Below are 18,741 nucleotides of genomic sequence, written 5' to 3'. Positions count from 1 at the left end.
AAGCACAACTCTCACACACATGACCACTGTCTCTGGTTGCCGAGGCTGGACTGTGAGCAACTGTGCATGGAAAAATAGTATTGGTGTTGGAGGTAAGGAGAAGGGTGGGACAGAGGTGGGGAGGGGGAAGGATAGCAAGGTAGGGGTGGTGGCAGTGAAGTGCTGCTTGCGAAAGCATGCATGGATGTGGTGCGGACATAGTAAGGCAGCCAGGTGCATTGAGAGGTCAGTCGTGGTGGCGGGGGGAGCAGAAAAGAAGTAAAAATACTGTATGTGCTAGGTGGAATAGAAAGGTTATGTAGTGCTGGAGTGGGAGCAGGGAAGGGGAGCCAGTGCCATCTTGATCCCTCCTACCAACACCAGCTTTTCTGAACTACATAGGTGGGAATTCCCCCTACAGTACATCCTATATTCCCGTAACCCCCTGGTCTCAACCTTTGTTAATGGCTGTCCTTCATCCAACTATCCCCTTCCCTGCTCCCACTCCTACACTGCACAGCCCTATATTCCACCTACACAACCATAGTCTGTTTACTTCTCTACTTTTCCACTCCATTCCCTCCTGCCCCCCCCCCCCCCCCCCCCCCACTCCCCCACCCCATCTACACATAGCTGCCCTGTCCTCACCACATCCCTACATGCTGCCACAAGCAGCACTTTACCATCCCCCACACCTATCCTGCTATCTCCCCCCCTCCCCGCCTCAGCTTCCTCCTTACCGCCACCATCCAGACTGCTTCTCCCCTCAAACACAGTTGTTCACAGTCTGGCCTAGGTGGCCAGCGACAGTTGTCATGTATGTGACAGTTGTGTTTGTGTGAATGTGTGTGTGGTCTACTGTAGAAGAAAGCTTTCTGGGTGAAATCTCATTTGTTAGTTGTCTTTTTGTTGTGCCTGTCTGTGACTCGCCATCTTCACTATGTGGTAAGTAGCAATCTATCCTTTTCATAATACCGTACAAAAGTTAGTGATGTACAGAACAATATTCTGGGATTCTAAATGTACAGTATTTTTTGCCTGAATATGTACAAAATGGTCTACATATGGCATAAACCTGCAATATATAGACAATACAGAGTGGCTCATGCATGAGAAAATTGCTTACTTTCACTCCTCCATTGTCATGTTTTATGTCATTCCAGTAAGTTTGTTACACGTATTTGAAGTTGTTGGTTAGAGTAGTTAAATGAAAATAAAATAAAATAAGTAAACATATTGAGCTGCTTGATAATCTCAATAATTGTAACTGCTTACTGTATGCTGCAGTCAGTTGAGATTAAGTTGTATATCTGCCTTTAACAAAGAGATAGTAGCAGCAGTAAAGAGCATTAATATTTTGTCATCAAATGTTGGAGGCAATATGTTTAGGATGTAATTAATTTTTTATTTGACATACCATGGTTCACTCTCTTCATTTTACAGCAAAGTCGCTGGGCCCTGATATGTGTACTGTGTCGAGAGAGAGTTGGTGCTTGCATACAGTGCTCAATCAAAACTTGCAAAACAGCCTACCATGTGACTTGTGCTTTTAAGCACAGTCTGGAGATGAAGGCAATTATTGAGGATGAGAATGCAGATGATGGTGTGAAGCTCAGGGTGAGTGTGATGATGACAGCTAAAATTTACTAGCAGAAACTAGCAGTAGCATCAGATAAATATGGCAAACCCCTGTCATTGGATATTTACATATATTCTCCACAGGCCATTGTACAGTGTATGGTAGAGGGTAATTCGTATGAATATCAGCCACTTTTTTCCTTATTCCGTTGTGTGCTAAGTAAAGGGAAAATAAGTAAGTGCTTCAGTATATGCACTATTCTCTCTTTCTTATTCTCAAGACCCTTCCTTGGACAGATTCAGTGACAGCAGCAGTATTGTCGCATGGTCATACTTGAATGCGCCTTTCTTAAATTTGCAAGTGCTTTGAATGGTGCTCAGTTCGTATTTTGTCAGTGGAGGTAAAAATTGCGGTCGATCCTCTTCAGGCAGTTTATTTTATTGAACTTTATGATTTCAATATCTTTATGCGGTGTATAAAGTTCAAAATTATATTGTCTGTGCCATACTCCAGTCATTCCATAGATTTTGCACAAATCCCTGTCCAGCCATCCAGATTTAGGTTTTCTGTGATTTCCCTAAATCGCTCTAGGTAAATGCTGAGATAGTTCATTCGAAGAGGGTATGGGCGATTTACTGTCCCCTTTTTCCTAATCTGAGATTGTACTCAGTTTCTAAAGACCCAGCTGTGAATGGGACGCTAAACTCGAATCTTCCTTCCTTCCATTTTCCCCTTCTTCCACCTGTTGATTTTCAGTTGTTCCTATTACCTCTTCACACTATTGCATCACTGTCCAGGATTTTGAGCAGTATATTACTCTTGGACATATTAAAGTTTTGTGCAGTTGACACTTTGTTTTCCTGGACATATTCCAGGTTGTTGGGCAGCAACATCGTTCTGTGATGCTACGTTGCTCCCATATAGATAAATTCACTAACAGATTCTATTTGCACTTGGTGAATTTCTAGCATCATATTTACACTCTGTTCATCATACGAACAAACCAGATGTAAATAAACACAAATGTGATGACTGGTCAGATGCCATTGCACACATACATTGGTGTTGTTACACTCTTGGAAGTAGGTCCTACTTATGTATTAGATATGTTATTACCAAGTTACATTAATTGAACTTTAAGATATTCTGATGTATTAACAAACCTTCAAAGTTTTTCTTAATCACACTTTAGCTACGTAGCTTTTATTTCAAAAATCAAGAGCAGTCACAGTCTCTGTACTGTTGTGCTCTTGATTGTCACGCTGTTAATAAGCAGGATGAAAATGGCTGAGTCTGCTTCCTGTTCCATAGTGAAACACACATGTGGAATATGATTGAAAAGTGCCGAGAAATAGGTTGTCTTAATGTTTTCCATAAATTTACAGAAAATATTGCCTTTGAAGTTTTCAAGGGACTGTATTTGATACAGTTGAGATACAGACACACACAGGGTGTATAGTGGAATCGGTAGCATAGTAGATTGGTAATCTGGTGCAGTACATGGATCGCTGGGTCAAGTCTTGCCTTGGTCATCCTTTTTTTACGTTCAGTTTGAAATACATACATCTTGTAATTGTAAAGTTGATCATTATTTTTTATGAATAATACACGCCTTCTTGTGTCTAACTACATATTGCACATGAAATTCCTGTTTTCATTTCAAATATAAATTCTTAACTATCAATATTTTATGAAATATTGTTAATAACAGTTGCTTAAATTAATAAAACATAACAATTTAATCTTTTAGGACTACGTGCATTGTTTTGTACCACAGATGTCTCACACAAACCAGAATGATAAGATTCGTAGAAACATGAAAAACAATCATTTTCACAGCCTTGAACACACCAAACAAATGCTGCATTGTTACATTTGCCACTGTATCATTATAAAATGAACCCAACACAAATGATCTGAAACCAAGTTAAGGGATTTGTCGTAAGAAATAACAAGACTGTTAAGCTGCCAGACATACTGGAATTAATGCATGCAGCTTTTTCACATGTCACCGCCGAACACTGGCAGGATATAGAATGGTGCGTCATAAAAGAAGAGGAGAAAATGCGGCACTTGGATGGCTTCGTGGATTCTGTTGTTGATCGACTCATTGTCAACATAACAATGACAGGTCCAGAACTGAAAAATATTTCTCAGATTCTGATAAGGAAGGAGCTAAGAGATTACCAGATGTCTGACTGTAATTAACACCATTGGAGGCTTCAGTATACAACAGTATGGTGAAATGCCGCAGTGTCCTTTTGCATCACACATAGCTCACTCAGAAAAAGTACTCTTTGTTTACGTTAGGAATTTTCATCACTCTTGTTTGTAATTAGAATAGAGCATCTTATGCTTTTCGTCTGTTTACCTAAGAAGCATGTGGTAGCGGTGGAGTTTTGCTGATTATTATTTCATTCTCTTCAAAAATTAAATGACATTTGAAGCTGTATTGTTTCTCTGCTCGTCTCTTTTTGTGTCTGACCTGCCACTGTTCACATTATTGCAGGTTAGTTGGACCAGCTGGCTGGCTAGTGCTGTCCAAGTTTAGTGCGCCGGTAAAGCTGTTGTCCCACATTATTGCTCAGTCTATGTGTGTGTAACACAGCATAAAACATATCCTCATGATCATAATTGACTGTACTGGACACCGCTTGGCTCCCGCTCCACATGAAATGAAATCCAATGAGATTCAAGCAAACGTGGAAGAATACATGGTGTAATGTTTACATCAGGTTTATTCTTATTATGAACACAGTTACTGTTCTGGTTGTATTAATCGCATGTATTTGGTGGTACTTTTATGTTCACTTGCAGTCCCATTTCTATTGTTTCTGCCACCTATGTGTTCCTTTAGCAGCTAGTCCTGTTCTTATAATAATATCCACATCATCTGCATAGGTCAGAACCTGCACCATTCTGTTTTATATTCTGCCTTTTGTGTTGATTTGAGTCGACCTTATTACTCCTTCTAGTGCTGTGTTAAAAAGCATACATGAGAGTGCATCCCCTTGCCTCAGTCCATAGTCTGAAACCTTGATGTTTAATTTTGTTGTATCCATACTGTACATACTACTATTTCCATAGTCAGGAAAATAGTCAACTTTGACAGTATAGCATAATTGGACAGCTAAAAAATCTACTCACCAAGCAGAGGCAGGAGAACACACATATAAAAAGGTTATACTTATGCAAGTGTTTAGAGCCGGTGGCTCTTTCTTCCGGCAGAAGGGTTGAAAGGGAAGAAAGAGGGGTGAAGGAAAAGGGCTGGAGAGGTTTAGGAAAAGGGATGGAGTTCAGGAAAGTCACCCACAACCCCAGGTCAAGGGAGACGTACCGGATGGGATGAGAAGCTAAGACTGATTGTTGGGGACTGCACTAGATGAGACTTAAAAACATGAAAGCTTAAAGGAAGAAGACAGGGCAATATGCAAGACAGACATTACTGCTAAAACATTGTGCATGAGTTAATAACAGTGAAAAGCTAAATGCATTGTATGTAACAGAGGTGGAAGGGGGATGGTGAAAAACAGATAGGATGAAAATGTAGAAAACTAAAATGGAGTGAAGAAATGCTGGGATGGAAAAATGTAATGTAAATTAAGACCAGGTGGGTAGCAAAAACCAAGGACATGTTATAGTGCTTGTTCCCACCTGCAGAGTTCTGAGAAACCGGTGTATGGGGCAGAATCCAGATGGTGTATGTGGTGAAACAGGCAGCCATCTCCCTACCCTCTGTATCATACCCCTGTGACCGTCCCCATTGTAAGACTTGTCCAATGCACCCTTCTACCACCACCTATACCAGCCCTGTAACTGGCAAAACATGTACTATAAAAGGGAGAGCCAACTATGAAATGACACGTCATATACTAGCTGTTATTCAAGCACTGTTTGGCCTTTCACATCGGCATGACTACCACCATGTTATCAGTTAGGATGAATGGGCATAGGCAGAAGGTGTGTAGTGTTAACACACAATATCCTGTTGCAAAGCATGCTCTACAACACATAATTGGTGACTGTTTCACCACATGCACCAACTGGATTCTGCCCCAGACATCGGTTTCTCAGAACTCTGCAGGTGGGAACAAGCACTGTAACATCCTTGGTTCTCGCTACCCACCTGGTCTTAATTTACATTAAGTTTTTCCATCCCAGCATTTCTTCTCAGTAACTACTCCCTTCTTCACTCCATTTTAGTTTTCTACATCTTTCATCCTATCTGTTTTTCACCATCCCCGTTCCACCTCTGTTACATACAATGCATTTAGCTTTTCACTGTTATTAACTCATGCACAATGTTTTAGCAGTAATGTCTGTCTTGCATATTTCCCTGTCTTCTTCCTTTAAGCTCTCAGTTTTTTAAGTCTCTTCTGCTGCAGTCCCCAACAATCAGTAAAACCACTTTTCATATGTGTGTTCTCCTTCCTATGCTTATTGATTAGATTTTTTATGTATCAAATTACAGAATTTTTCCATAGTCAAACTTATGAAGTGTAATGACTGTTGTGGTATGCAGAGCTCATTCATGGCTTCAGCAAGCTTATTTTTATATGCTGCTTTAGAATCAACAAATGTATGGTGTGTTTCAATATTGTATTCCCTTGCTTTTTCCAGTAATTGCCTTAGGGTGGATATTTGGTCAGTAGTTTATTTGCCAGGCCTAAAGCTTGCCTGATATCTCCTGATTCCTTTTTCATCTAAAGGTTTTCCACAGGTACAAAGTAGGGAGGAGAATATTTTATGTATGGTGTTCATTAATTTAATCATATAGTGTGTACATTCCAGGATGTCCCTTTCTTATATATAACACATATTACTCTCATATTCCTATCATTTGGGATGACACTGTATGTCCATATATCTGAGATTGAGGCATGCAGGCATCTGTCTAGATGACATCAGCTGGCAGGTTGTCATTGTCAGTTGACTTATTGTTGGTTAGTTTTTTTATTGCTTGCTGAGCCTCTTGCATCGAAGGCATCCAATTTTTCTCTTACTGAGCAAGATGACGCATTGGTTAGCACACTGGATGCACATTCAGGAGAACGGCGGTTTGAATCCCTGTCCAGTCATCCAGATTTAGGTTTTCCATGATTTCCTTAAATTGCCTGAGCCAAATGCCAGGATGGTTCCTTCAAAAAGGGCACAGCCTATTTCTTTCCTAATCCGAGCTTGTACTCAGACTTTAAAAGACCTATCTATCAACGGGATGTTAAACACCAATCTTCCCCCCTTCCATATTCCTCTTCTTCCATCTGTTGGGTTTAAGTTAGTTCCTATGTTTCAGTATTATCTGAGTATAGTAATTCCTAAAGTACTGCGCCTAGCGATTAATACCCCTTCCTGTAATGCTATTAGTTCACCATTTTTCCCTTTGCATCGTGTTGTTTTTGGTTGAAAGCCCCTTCCAGTGTTATTGATGCTTCCATAGAATTTCCTGCTTTCATTAGGGTTGTTCAGTAATTTAGTATCCTGCAACTGACTTTGGAAAAGGCTTTTCTTCCTTACATTAAAAATCCACTATTCGGCACACCTTTTTTTTCTCTGTAGTCATCCACCAGCATTCTTGTTGTTTTGGCCTGTGTCCTTTTATTTACTTCATTCTTTTCTCTTGTTGCCTCCTGACCCTCTTCATCATACCATTCAATCTTTCTGGTCTGTTGCTCCATACCAGTCACTTCTTCTGCAGTAGTAAGTATTTCATTTCTGATTTTATTCCATTGCTCATTTATGTTGTGAATATAATTCTGGAGAATTCCTCTCAATCTGTTTTCCAAATTGGTTCAGCCTTCCATTGGTCCTTATGTTCTGAGACATTATACTTATTTTGTCTTTCTCTTTTAACTTTGTGTACATTTGAAATTCTGACTCTTATTTTTACTGTAAAGAGGTAATTATTGAAGTCCATATTAGCACCTCTTAAACTATGGCAGTCCAGTACATCAGACCCAAGCCTGGTAGCTGTTAAAATGCAGTCAATTTGGTTCCTAATGTTGTTGTTTGATGACCCCATTTATGGTAGTGGAGAATACCTGCTCTGACCCTATCCTTTCACCATTATTACATCACTTTTTTTGGACACTATCAATAAGCTTGCTACAGTTCCCCATAAAAAGTGTCCTCCTCTTCTGCTGCCCTCTCCTTAGTCAGGAAATGTGCATTTAAGAGACTATAGTTAAAGAATTTCCCTTTTATAATGAAATGGGTAGATCACTGCTCACCACATACTGGAGGCACTGAGTCATGGACAGGCACAATGAAGACTGCTGAAGTCTTTCTGTGACTCAACTGCTTCTCTATTGATGAATAGTAGCTTATCCTTTTCATAATATTATTGTTCTATTATACTGGACTTCCATTGTTTGAATTCCCCCTTTATTCGTACATAACATGTCCTTGGACCTATTGCTTTAAATCTTATTACTAATTGTTCGGTTGACTGGCTATAAATCCCGCACCAAATGTGTGTTCAATGTTATGGCCGCTTTAATACGGAGTACACCAGTCCATCTTATCTCTTACAACTCCATGATATCCACCTTGTAGGTTATCATGTTTCCATTCAGGCTTCCAAGAACTCAAATTCTATACAATGTCTGTACATTCCGTGACCCAGCTCTCATATTCCCTGTTAGTTTGTCGTGTCTTTGCCTTAAAAGTGCATCCAGCTATATGTCCTTGAGCATTTGTAGTAAAACTTTTTTCTGGGTGTGGCTTATTAGGCTATAGCTCAAACCCCTAATCTTTGGAAGACCATTTCTCCTTCTCTCTTATGCCCTGACCCTGTTTCCCACTGGGGTTGGGTATCTGGTCTTCCAAAGTGTTGCACAGGTTCCTAGGGTTCACCAACTTTGAGGTGAGAGATGGAATTGAGTAGAAGAGGATAAGTGGATCTGTCTTGCTTAAAGTCATGTTTTACATATCACTACACCATTTAAAACCCTGGAGGTAAAAATGTTTCAATTTTTAATGCTGCCAGATTTTAATATTCTTTCCTATTTTATGAATTTTTTGTAATTACAATCATATTTGGGTTACTACTGTATGGTGCCCTTTAAATGTCATATTCATCTGTGTTACAGAATATTTGTTTAAAAAAGTCTCATCCGATATGCTTACATTGTCCTTTTCTCTTGCCAGTCTTATTGCCAGAAACACAGTCTAACAAGCAAGAAGGAAAGGAGTGGCTCTGCTTCTGAGGATGAAGACTCCAAGAGAAAGAAGAGAAAGGACATGACATCTGAAGAAAAGAATCAAGCACGAGCAGCAAAGTATGTTCCTTATCAAATTTCATCTCGGAATTTGGATGGAAGTGTTCATTCTTTTACACGTATTAAGAAACAAACTTTTCATTCTTCCCAGCCACTTTTTGTGCCTGCAGGTATATAAAATCTTGCTGTAGCTAAATACAATACTACAAATTCTTCTGGGGCTCTATCTTCAGTCCTCCTATGTTGGTCCTGTTTATGCCAGGAGTGAGTTATTAATATATATATAATTTTTGTATATTTGCCACTGTGAGCACTTGTCAAAATATTCTAAGTTATAATTTTATGTCACTGGCAAAAGAACAAAAATTAGATTCAAATTTAGTACTTTCTTGTGGCATTGTAAAGGCTTATGTTTAACTTTAAAATTCATGGTTGTTAAGTATTAGCAACATAAACTTCTCTGGTGAGGAAAAACTGTATAATACAGAAGCACTACTGTCACAAAGGTACCAGGTTGAGGTAACCAAATCGTACAGTTGTCTGACTTGAGAACAGTGAATTAAAACCATTAACTTTGCTATTGAAGGCTGAATACCAATCCACTTCCACAAATTATACTTAAATATTAACAATAGTCAGTGGTGACCATTATTATTTATTCAAAATGACAAGCTATGTTGCCAGTTTGATCATACAATATTCTATAAACGCTCATAGCTTTCAGAACCATTAGTTACTTCCTTACAGAGGAAAGAGGGTAGGTTAGAAAAGGTTAAAAAGAAAGAACAGGACACTCAGACCCCAGGATTGGACAGCCCCAAATATATTGAGGGCAAGCGGAGACACAGCTCTTGTGGCCTATTTCTTGCTGGAAATGTTTCAAGTTTCGCTTTCAAACATATTGTAGTTAGATATAACTACCAGAACTTTCTCTGAGTGTGAAAAACTACATAATATGGAATCAATATTGTCACAGAGTTGGCAGGTTGAGTTAGTCAAGTAGCAGAATTGATTATAATTGAGAGTAGTGTAAATTTCATTGTTCAGAGTAACAAGCTTTGTCAACAGTTCAGTCTTTGCCTCCCCTTGTCCTCATAATTGGTGGGTCCTTCTCATCTTAGGGTTTGAATGACCCGACCTTGCTCTTTAACATTTCCTGAACCATCCCTGTAATCGATTTGAAAGATATAATAGTTTACGCTACTTTTAGAAGCGCTCATCATCAGCACTAATAAAAATTTCGCCTGGTGAATGTAAGTACTGCCTTAGTGTCCTTTCTCATCATTTTGTTTTCTCAAGTGATTTTTTTTTCCTAGTACAAAAGTATGTTATGTTCTCATCATTATAAATTTAATTTCTGTGATTTTTTGCTACTTGTAGGCCGTGTGTGTATTTCATGTAGGTTTAGGATGTATGCCACACATGACAAAAAAAATGGATGAGATCTACTTGACTTTCTCTTTCCTTCTTTTAATTCCCCCTCCCCCCAGTTCCCTGCCTTTGCTTAAAAGAAGTATGGCTCACTTTAGCAGATAACTTTTATTAAATAATATTTACAACTTATTCTACAGAGTGTAAATTAAGATAAAGCTGCAAACGCTAGGAAGTCAATGTATGAATTTGCATAATTTTGTTCGTTGACTGATAGTATGGTCCATCAGAATTGATTATGTATCCACTGTGATTAATGACTTTCACCGAGATATGGCACACTGCAATTTGCAATACTGCGTTATTCTAAACATAGTGCTTTTACATGATGAGCTTTTGTGTCAGAACTTTATTGTATGCATCCAACAAAAACCAAATTGTTCATTTTCTGAGTGACATCAATGCCAATATGTATTTTAGACCAACCTTGGGAGTTAGTGAATGGGGAACATCTGATAAGCTGCAGTACTCTGTTAAATGACATTTGGAACTAGTTGTTAATACACGTTATTATTCTCAACCGCATCCCTTATAGCTGGCACTTTATACCAGACGTCATCTACAGGAACACCAAGAATTCACATACAGGGTATTATCAGCACACATTTTGAGCTACTCTTCGTCTTGACAAAGTCAGAAGCCACAATTTGATTTTATATTTCAGCAATGAAATGAGTTAAGATAACCAATTACCTTCAAGGTTGATATGCATAATTAACAAAACATTCTAGCTTATCTTAAAATCTCGTTATTCTTCAGTTCAGAATGGACACACACACACACACACACACACACACACACACACACACACACACACACGGGCAAAAATTCCTGTGTATAGTTTTAAGAAGGCAAAATGGGAGGCTGGAACTAACTTTCAGGAGATAAAATTCCAAACACTGCTAGTTTACACATTTAAAAAGTAGAAAAAAAGGAAAACTAAAACTAGCTTTTTTTCTACTTTTAAATGCATAATTTCGTGCCCTGTTGGTAAATAGCCAGCCACTCCATTTCCTTATAGTTTTTTAGCTTTTTCAACTGAATTTCTCTTTTGATGCAATTTATATATTTATTTACACAAAGCACTTGTGTTTTTGAATATTTCTACTATGTGGATTTAGAAAATAACTGAAAATAAAATTAAAAAGGAAAATTATAAATAGGTAAAATATTTGGCAGATATTGTGCTTAGAAACATGTTTCATTCCAGCAAACCCACCTTATTTTAGAAAGAACATATTGTTGATTGGGTAGAAATTGTTTTGTTCAATGCTTAATGTTCCTTATGTGACATGAGTGGTGATGCTTCTTTTCTTGGTCTGCAGTTAGACCATTTCAGTCTTTTCTCACTGTTTTTCCTTAACATTTATACATAATTTTACGGGAACTTCAAACTCAATCCTCCATCAGTGGGGAGTTTTGGTATAACTAAAAAATTTATCTCTTATTTCTCGGAATTAACCAGTTAGCCAGTACCAGTTACCATTTTTCTTTTTCTGGGAGAAATGGAAACTTGTAGAAACCGACTTCTGCTAGTGTACCAAATATATATACAGAAAGCTTAGAGCTAGCCTTCCATCTGAACTACACAAGCATGTTTCAGAATTACACATAAATCTCAGCGAATCTCTGATTATCAGTAAAATTGAGTTCATTTAGGGCACTGTCACTAGTGCTTGAAAGTGATCAACTGAAAACTGTCATTTCTTTTGTCCTGGACTACATTACATACGGAAGCCAGAGACTTTGTAAGTTGAATAGATATGAAAGAAGGGGAAGGGGGAGTATATAGAGGAAGATACCAAAAGTATGGAAGAATGGTGACATCAAACAAAAGACACGGCATCATTTCAATGGGCCAACATTCCAGGCATTGTTGAAAATGAAGTGGTTGCCTAATTATAGATGTGTGATATGGATACATAAGTATCTAATGTAGTGTGTCAATTTAGTTTTGTAGGAATCTTCTATTGCTATGTATGTTCTTATTCTTATCTTATCTTTATTGTAGATTCACAAAGACAGTTCATCAGTGGGAAATCAATTGTAAAAGTTTGAGAACTGTTAACTTCCCTCAAATAGTTATGAAGGTATACTGCTGGCTTTACTTTTTTTTTTTTATTTTTTTAATGGCTTACAATTGTAATGAGTATGTATGCATTCCAAGATACACCCTTTCAAGATATATTGTGAAGAACTATCATCAAACCTTTTTTGTCATCACTGTATAATAAAAAATATTTACATAAGAATATATTATTATTTTTCCATTTATACACATTGTGCACATTTTACTCATTTGATATTGATTGCACTATAAAGTATAAAATTAATTTTCACATTGTTCAGAGGCTTTTCTGCTAATCTACACTTGCTGTCCATTCAGCTCCAGTGACTATTGAATGTCAATAATATTTTTTATTTACTAAGTCCGCACAAATTCTTTCCTATCTACTGAATGATGAGTTTTGAAAATATTTCATTGATATTATTGAACAAATGCGTAAAAAAGTGTTGTGTAAACTTGGGTCTTGATACATTTTTATATCCTTGGATCTTCTTTCTAATTCAAATATTTGATTATTCATGGATAACTTGACTGCAGGTGATTTATACAGGGTCAGTATTAAAACATGCTGATTTTTGTAATATAATTAGAGTAGAGTCTTTTGCCATTCATTAGTGTCTGTTGATGGTCATAAGGTTGTCTTACACTCTGAATGTGTCACAGTGTTGTGTTTTGGTCAGTTTTACATCAACACAATTTACTCCAGTTTTTTAACAATTGAATTAATGAAGTTGTGAACACAGTTTCTTGTACTCCTTAATATGTACCATGATATGTATTTTCATTGTTTGTACTACCCTAGCAACTGAAATAAGTTTATCTTATCACTTAAAAGAGTGTTTGGAATGTAAAAATATAAATGTGAAAGTGTTAAGTGATAGTGTTTTGGTTATTAACGTGCTCTGCATGCCAGACAAATAAATCTCCATCAAAAATGAACTAAATGAATCATTCTGTATATGGTTAAATTTCAGAACACAACCTCACTGCCATACCCAGCATATACTCCTCATCTCACTTCAGACTAATGTACATGTAACTGTAATGCTGCATTCTGCCAAAAAGTGCTATGCTAATAAATGTTAATAAAAAGTGAGTGAAGCAGTGAAATTATCTCATAAAGTTCTCATACTTAACCCTTGTTCACTATCTTCAGGATTTTCTGGATGATTTACTATGAAAAGACCAACAGTGTATCTCCAGTTTCAAAGATTTTACGCACTAACTTAAATAACTGTTTATCCTCCAATGATTTCAGATATTCTGGTGGAATGGACTCTATCTCGTTTGCCTTCTCGGTTTGCAAGCCTTCATAAGCTCTGTCAAACTCTGACTCTAAAGCTGAATCTTTGACATCTTCTAAATTGACACCCATTTCTTCTTGCATCAAGTCAGGAAACAGTTTGTTCCCGCCGTAGGAAACCTCAATGCGCACTTTCCCCTGTTATCTTGCCTGCAGTCATTTTGCTTTATCTTCCCTGTGCTTCCTATTGATTTCATTGCTAAAGAGCTCTAGACAGTCAATAACATTGAGCAGTCTAGTGCTGACTTCAATAATTTTGTGGTCCAGAATGTTGGAGGATAGAGATGTTGTTGTGATCATTCCTGTGCTTTGTTGCAAGCAGAAATGTCTAATTATTTTATACATTACAGTACAGAATTCTCATACACTTACAGAAATGATTCCACTAAGCCTCGTGTTTAGCCAAAATAAAAAAGTAACACTATGTGTCAGTGAGCCAATCCTATGCCTTTAACAATTGCTGAATGACTTTTTTGGGTAAAACTCTTGTTGCATTTTTTATAGTGTATCTGTACTATACTAGCTGTACCAAGCACCTGTTGCAGTGCCACAGGAAAAAAAAGAAAGTGTTTCGTTTTATAATCTGTTTATTGACGTGCTTTTGGATACATGATATTTTTGTTTTTTTCCATCTGGTGCATACAAAAATTAGGTAGACAATTTCCAATGCATGAGAAAGCCATGTACAGTTGTCCATGTGAGAAAATGGATTTTCCAACTTTACTCCACAGGGTTGTAATGATTGTCATTGGGTGTTGTTGATGGTCATTGCAAATGCGAGTCACACCAGAAGTTGCAAGCATTTGAACTGAAATGGAATATCTGTTGGAATCATTGGGATGTGATTGGAAACATTTGAATTTTCTATTTGTTTGTTCTTAATAGCAGATCTCGAAAGGTCCTGGACTGATTGATTTGAAATTTGGACACAGAGCATTGTAATACACCCATGGTCTTATATAACAACAAACACAATCAGTTATTGAAAAAATTATTTAATTGGATAGATAAAAAAATTGCCCACAAAGTGGCAGCAATACACACACATAGAAGACTGTTATGATTGGCAGGCTTTCCAAGCCAGTAGCTCCTCCTTCAGGCAGAAGGGTTGAAGGGGAAGGAAGAAACATGAAGGAAAATGATTGTAGATGTCTGGGAAAGTCACCAAGATCTGCAGGTTAGGGGAGACTTACCATACGGGATGAGAAGAAAAGACTGATTGTTGGGGACTTCATCGGAAAAGATTTGAAAACCTGAGAGCTTAAAGGTGGAAGACAGGGTAATATGAAAGACAGAGATTGCTACTAAAACATTGTGCACAAGCTGAGTGCATTGTACGTAACAGACATGGGAGGGGGCGGTGAAAAATAGACGGGAAAGACAGTGAAAGATATAGAAAACTAAAACGGAGTGAAGCAAAGAGTAGTTGCAGTGCAGAAAAGCTGAGATGGAAGAAGTTAATGCACATTAAGGACAGGTGGGTGGTGAGAATCAAGGACATGTTGTAATTCTAATTCTCACCTGCAGAGTTCTGAGAAACTGGTGTCTGCGGGAAGAATCCAGATGGCACGTCTGGTGAAACAGCACTGAGGTCACAAATGTCATGTTGTAGAGCATGCACTGCAACAGGATATTGCGAGTTGCCAGTATAGACCCTCTGCTTGAGCCCATTCATCCTAATTGATAATTTGGTGGTAGTCATGCCGATTTAAAAGGCTGAACATTGTTTACGTAATAATTGGTATATGATGTTTTGTTTTGTAGGTGGCTCTCCCTGCGATAGTATATGTTTTATATAGTTTTTTTAAATACGTTTGCAAAATTTGTTGTGAATGGCTTTAGTAGTAAAGAAGTAATAAAACAAAATGTAGTTTCTCAAGCTTCTCAATGTGTATGACATCATAGCTCCTGAACCATGTGTCATACAGTGATATAAATTTGCCAGCACATTTAATGGTATATGTGGATACTGTGTGTAAAATATGTTGTGAATAGAGTTAGTAGTGACAGAATAATACCTTAAAATGCCATGCCTGATTTTTTTACGGTATGTACAGCAAAAATGTAGTAAGCGATAACCTTTTTCCCTTTCGCCATTTTGTGGCAGGGTGTCAGTGAGAAAAATTTTGAAATTATAAATTATGTAAATTTTGCAGCTGGATGCTATATGCTCTCATTCTCAAACAGTGTATGCATAAATGAGGAAATTTTCTTCTTACAACAAATATGAGTGGATAACCATCAATTCTCTGGGATATAATAACTTTTTATATGTCACCTTTATAAAATTTGTGGCAGGACATATCTCAAAATTACCAACTCAGTTGTATAAAAAAAATGTGGATTTTGCTCTCTTGCATCACAGATGTGTGGTTTTGGAATCCCAACTTGCCCTTCAGTTCTCAACTTAATGGAGCTCCCTTCATGTCGTTTTTGTGCTGACAGGATTTGCAAGTGCAACATTTAGTTTTGCAGGGACTTTTGCAGCTGTCATTTTCTCCAATGACCATCTGTGATGATGATCACTCAACACACACTTTCATCTGTGCTCTGTCTGAGCAGATAATGTTTTTCTGCTTTCCCTGTATGCAATACAAATGTTTGATGTGGTGCCTCTTGAAATACCAAATACTTTGGCTATCTGGGCTGTGGAAGCATCCACCATACAAGCACCCACAATTTGCCCACCTTTGAATACAGTTAGCTCCGGCATAATACATTCACAACTATTCTGTTTTGACCATGTTGGCACTTGCAACAATCAAATACAATATCACTATCTGTGAGCTTAGTTACCACTGTATTTATGTTCAAGAATGCATTTCTGGCAATGTTTCCATATTTTTATCCAGCCTCCATACTTTGTTACTTCCTTAACATCCTGACTATCATGTGGCCACCAGAGAGCCTCACACAATTACTAGGCATGCAGCAGTCAGTGTGTCAGATCACAGAATGATCTTCCAATTAGTACATTGTTTTGGTTTCGACTGTATCTTTTTTTCTAATGACCTCACTGCAGAAATAGTCATATCAAAAAAGAAAGCAAAGACCAATTCTAAACATTGTAGTTAATTCTTAATTTTTTGCGAGTAGCAACTTCTGTTTTGGAACCTGCTAATGCAACATAGTAGTTGTCCAACAATTGCAATTAGTAATGGGCACTAAATTGACCAAAAATAACAACAACCCAATGAACAAACTGTATAGATAATTGAAGGCAACAGATACTTGCAAAATTTTCGAGTTGAAGGGCTGAATGAAGAATAAAGTTGGTAATAATGACAAAGAAAAAGTTATGACAAAGTATCAGATGGATAGCAGAGTGGAAAAAGCAAGCTAGGGAAGTTACATGCACATAGTTAAAAATAGAACAAATTGAACAACTAAAAAAGAGGACGATATGTAGTCTAAAAGTAACAGTGTTGGAAAAATTAGCAAGTAAAGGGACAGAGAAACTTGTAAAAAAAATTTTTAAACTGCCTATTTCTCTACACTAATTTTCAGATTGGCCCCTAGTTATTAATTTCAGTTCATAAGCTTGAAGAAATGATTCAGTGGAGAATAGAACTCATATTCTGTAGCTTCTTTTACTTTCTTTCCCTTGCCTTTTTCTCATTTCTTTTATAAAGCATGATTAGGGGACCTATTTTTGGCAAAACTCCCATCTGTTTTTGGTGACATTTGCATTTATTTATTTATTATTTTTTAAATGATTAGACAGAAAAATGCAGAAGGTTGTCATGCTAGATGCCTGAAGAAGAAGTCTTAATGCTTTTGGAGCTTTTTGACTGGACTGTTTGGTTTTTCATGAACTTCAACAGTTTTCTGACCTTTTGTGGATTGATAGCCACATGATACACATGTGACAACACCACAGATAGGATGAGCAAGCCATTTAACATAGAAGTAGAACTGAAAATAACTCTGTTTGCATGTCAGGAGAAGATTTTCAGCACTTTTGAAATGCATTGAAAAGTTATGTGTTTTGCTCGTTATAGTACAGAATAAGGACACTGTAAACTGGCAGCCGTCTGCATGCGTAAACAAACTGGAATTACTGTAACCAGATAGATGAGTAGCAGTGCGGGGAAATAAGTCCCGCATCCCTCTCGCAGGGTGGCAGCCTACCTCCAGGTTCTGCATCTCTGTTAAAGTACAACTGACACATGATCACAGGGATCACTGATCCCTTCTGGTGTTGTGAGGGTCTTAAGGAAGCTCCTTGGTGAACCAGGATTAGTTTTCACTCATTTCAAAATAAGAAAAGAAAATGATGATCAACTCACAACACAAAGCATTAGGTAATGGCTACAGTGCAGTTATGTCAGTAACAATTGACAGAGTTGTAAATGAGATAGTTCAAACCTGACCTCTACACCAGTACTTGGCTCAACCAGAGTTCAAAACATCCATTCCTTAAAACTGCCACATTAAATATGTTGACATTATACCAATTTTTGAACTTCAGGCAGCAGACAAACATATGTGTTTCATTATTCTAAGACGCTAACTTCCATGACTGAGTGCTGTGTAACATTATATGGCATGTATTTTATACAGACCATTTAACTGCCCACAATTGGCATTGTGCTACAGCATGAGACCCACTGATATGTTGTTGCACCTTTTTTAAAAAACATTATCTTTCCAAATTGGGCTTCACTAGGTGATATGCAATAGCAGAAAACTCGTTACATTTATGTATATTTATATGCAGTAAATAAAACTACTTGAAACTATCTCTGATAATATGGTTCATTCTAGTAGAATTTACTATAAAATGGCACCTATTAGATAATTTTGCATTTTGAGGCAAAATTTGCAAAAATGCAAAATGTCTTATCCTAGTAGAGAAGAATGTTTTAATAAATGTTGTCAAGTGTCCATTCCTTTTAAGCTTGTCACATGGCATTAATGACAAAAGTACATCAGTTGTTCATTAATTAACATTATATCCATACTCTGATTCCAATATTTATAAAAAATTATGTAGATTGAGGAAAATTTGTTGAGTGTGTACACTTCTCATGTTATCCTTTAAACCTGTCTCAGTGAGGGGCATAGTTCTCCACCCTTCCTGACGTGTTTCCATATGTCTTCTTGAAATCACACATGGCTTCCATGGTACATAGTTTTTGTCATGCCCTGTGTCACTTCTTGG

The 18,741-nt window shown here is 37.4% G+C and overlaps 1 protein-coding gene across 1 annotated transcript in view; it reads left to right on the top strand.

Annotated features, from left to right (window-relative positions):
• LOC126482312 (PHD finger protein rhinoceros) overlaps positions 1-18,741 on the top strand; it is a 246,149-nt gene that overhangs the window by 96,624 nt on the left and 130,784 nt on the right. Inside the window, exons 9-10 of the mRNA XM_050106352.1 lie at positions 1,423-1,596; positions 8,705-8,835. Coding sequence (XP_049962309.1) covers positions 1,423-1,596; positions 8,705-8,835 — 305 coding nt within the window. The remainder of the gene's footprint in view (positions 1-1,422; positions 1,597-8,704; positions 8,836-18,741) is intronic.

Source organism: Schistocerca serialis, chromosome 5, assembly GCF_023864345.2.
Source record: "Schistocerca serialis cubense isolate TAMUIC-IGC-003099 chromosome 5, iqSchSeri2.2, whole genome shotgun sequence".
NCBI lineage: Eukaryota > Metazoa > Arthropoda > Insecta > Orthoptera > Acrididae > Schistocerca > Schistocerca serialis.
Note: the sequence above shows the minus strand (reverse complement) of the source record. Positions and strands in the feature narration are given on the sequence as shown.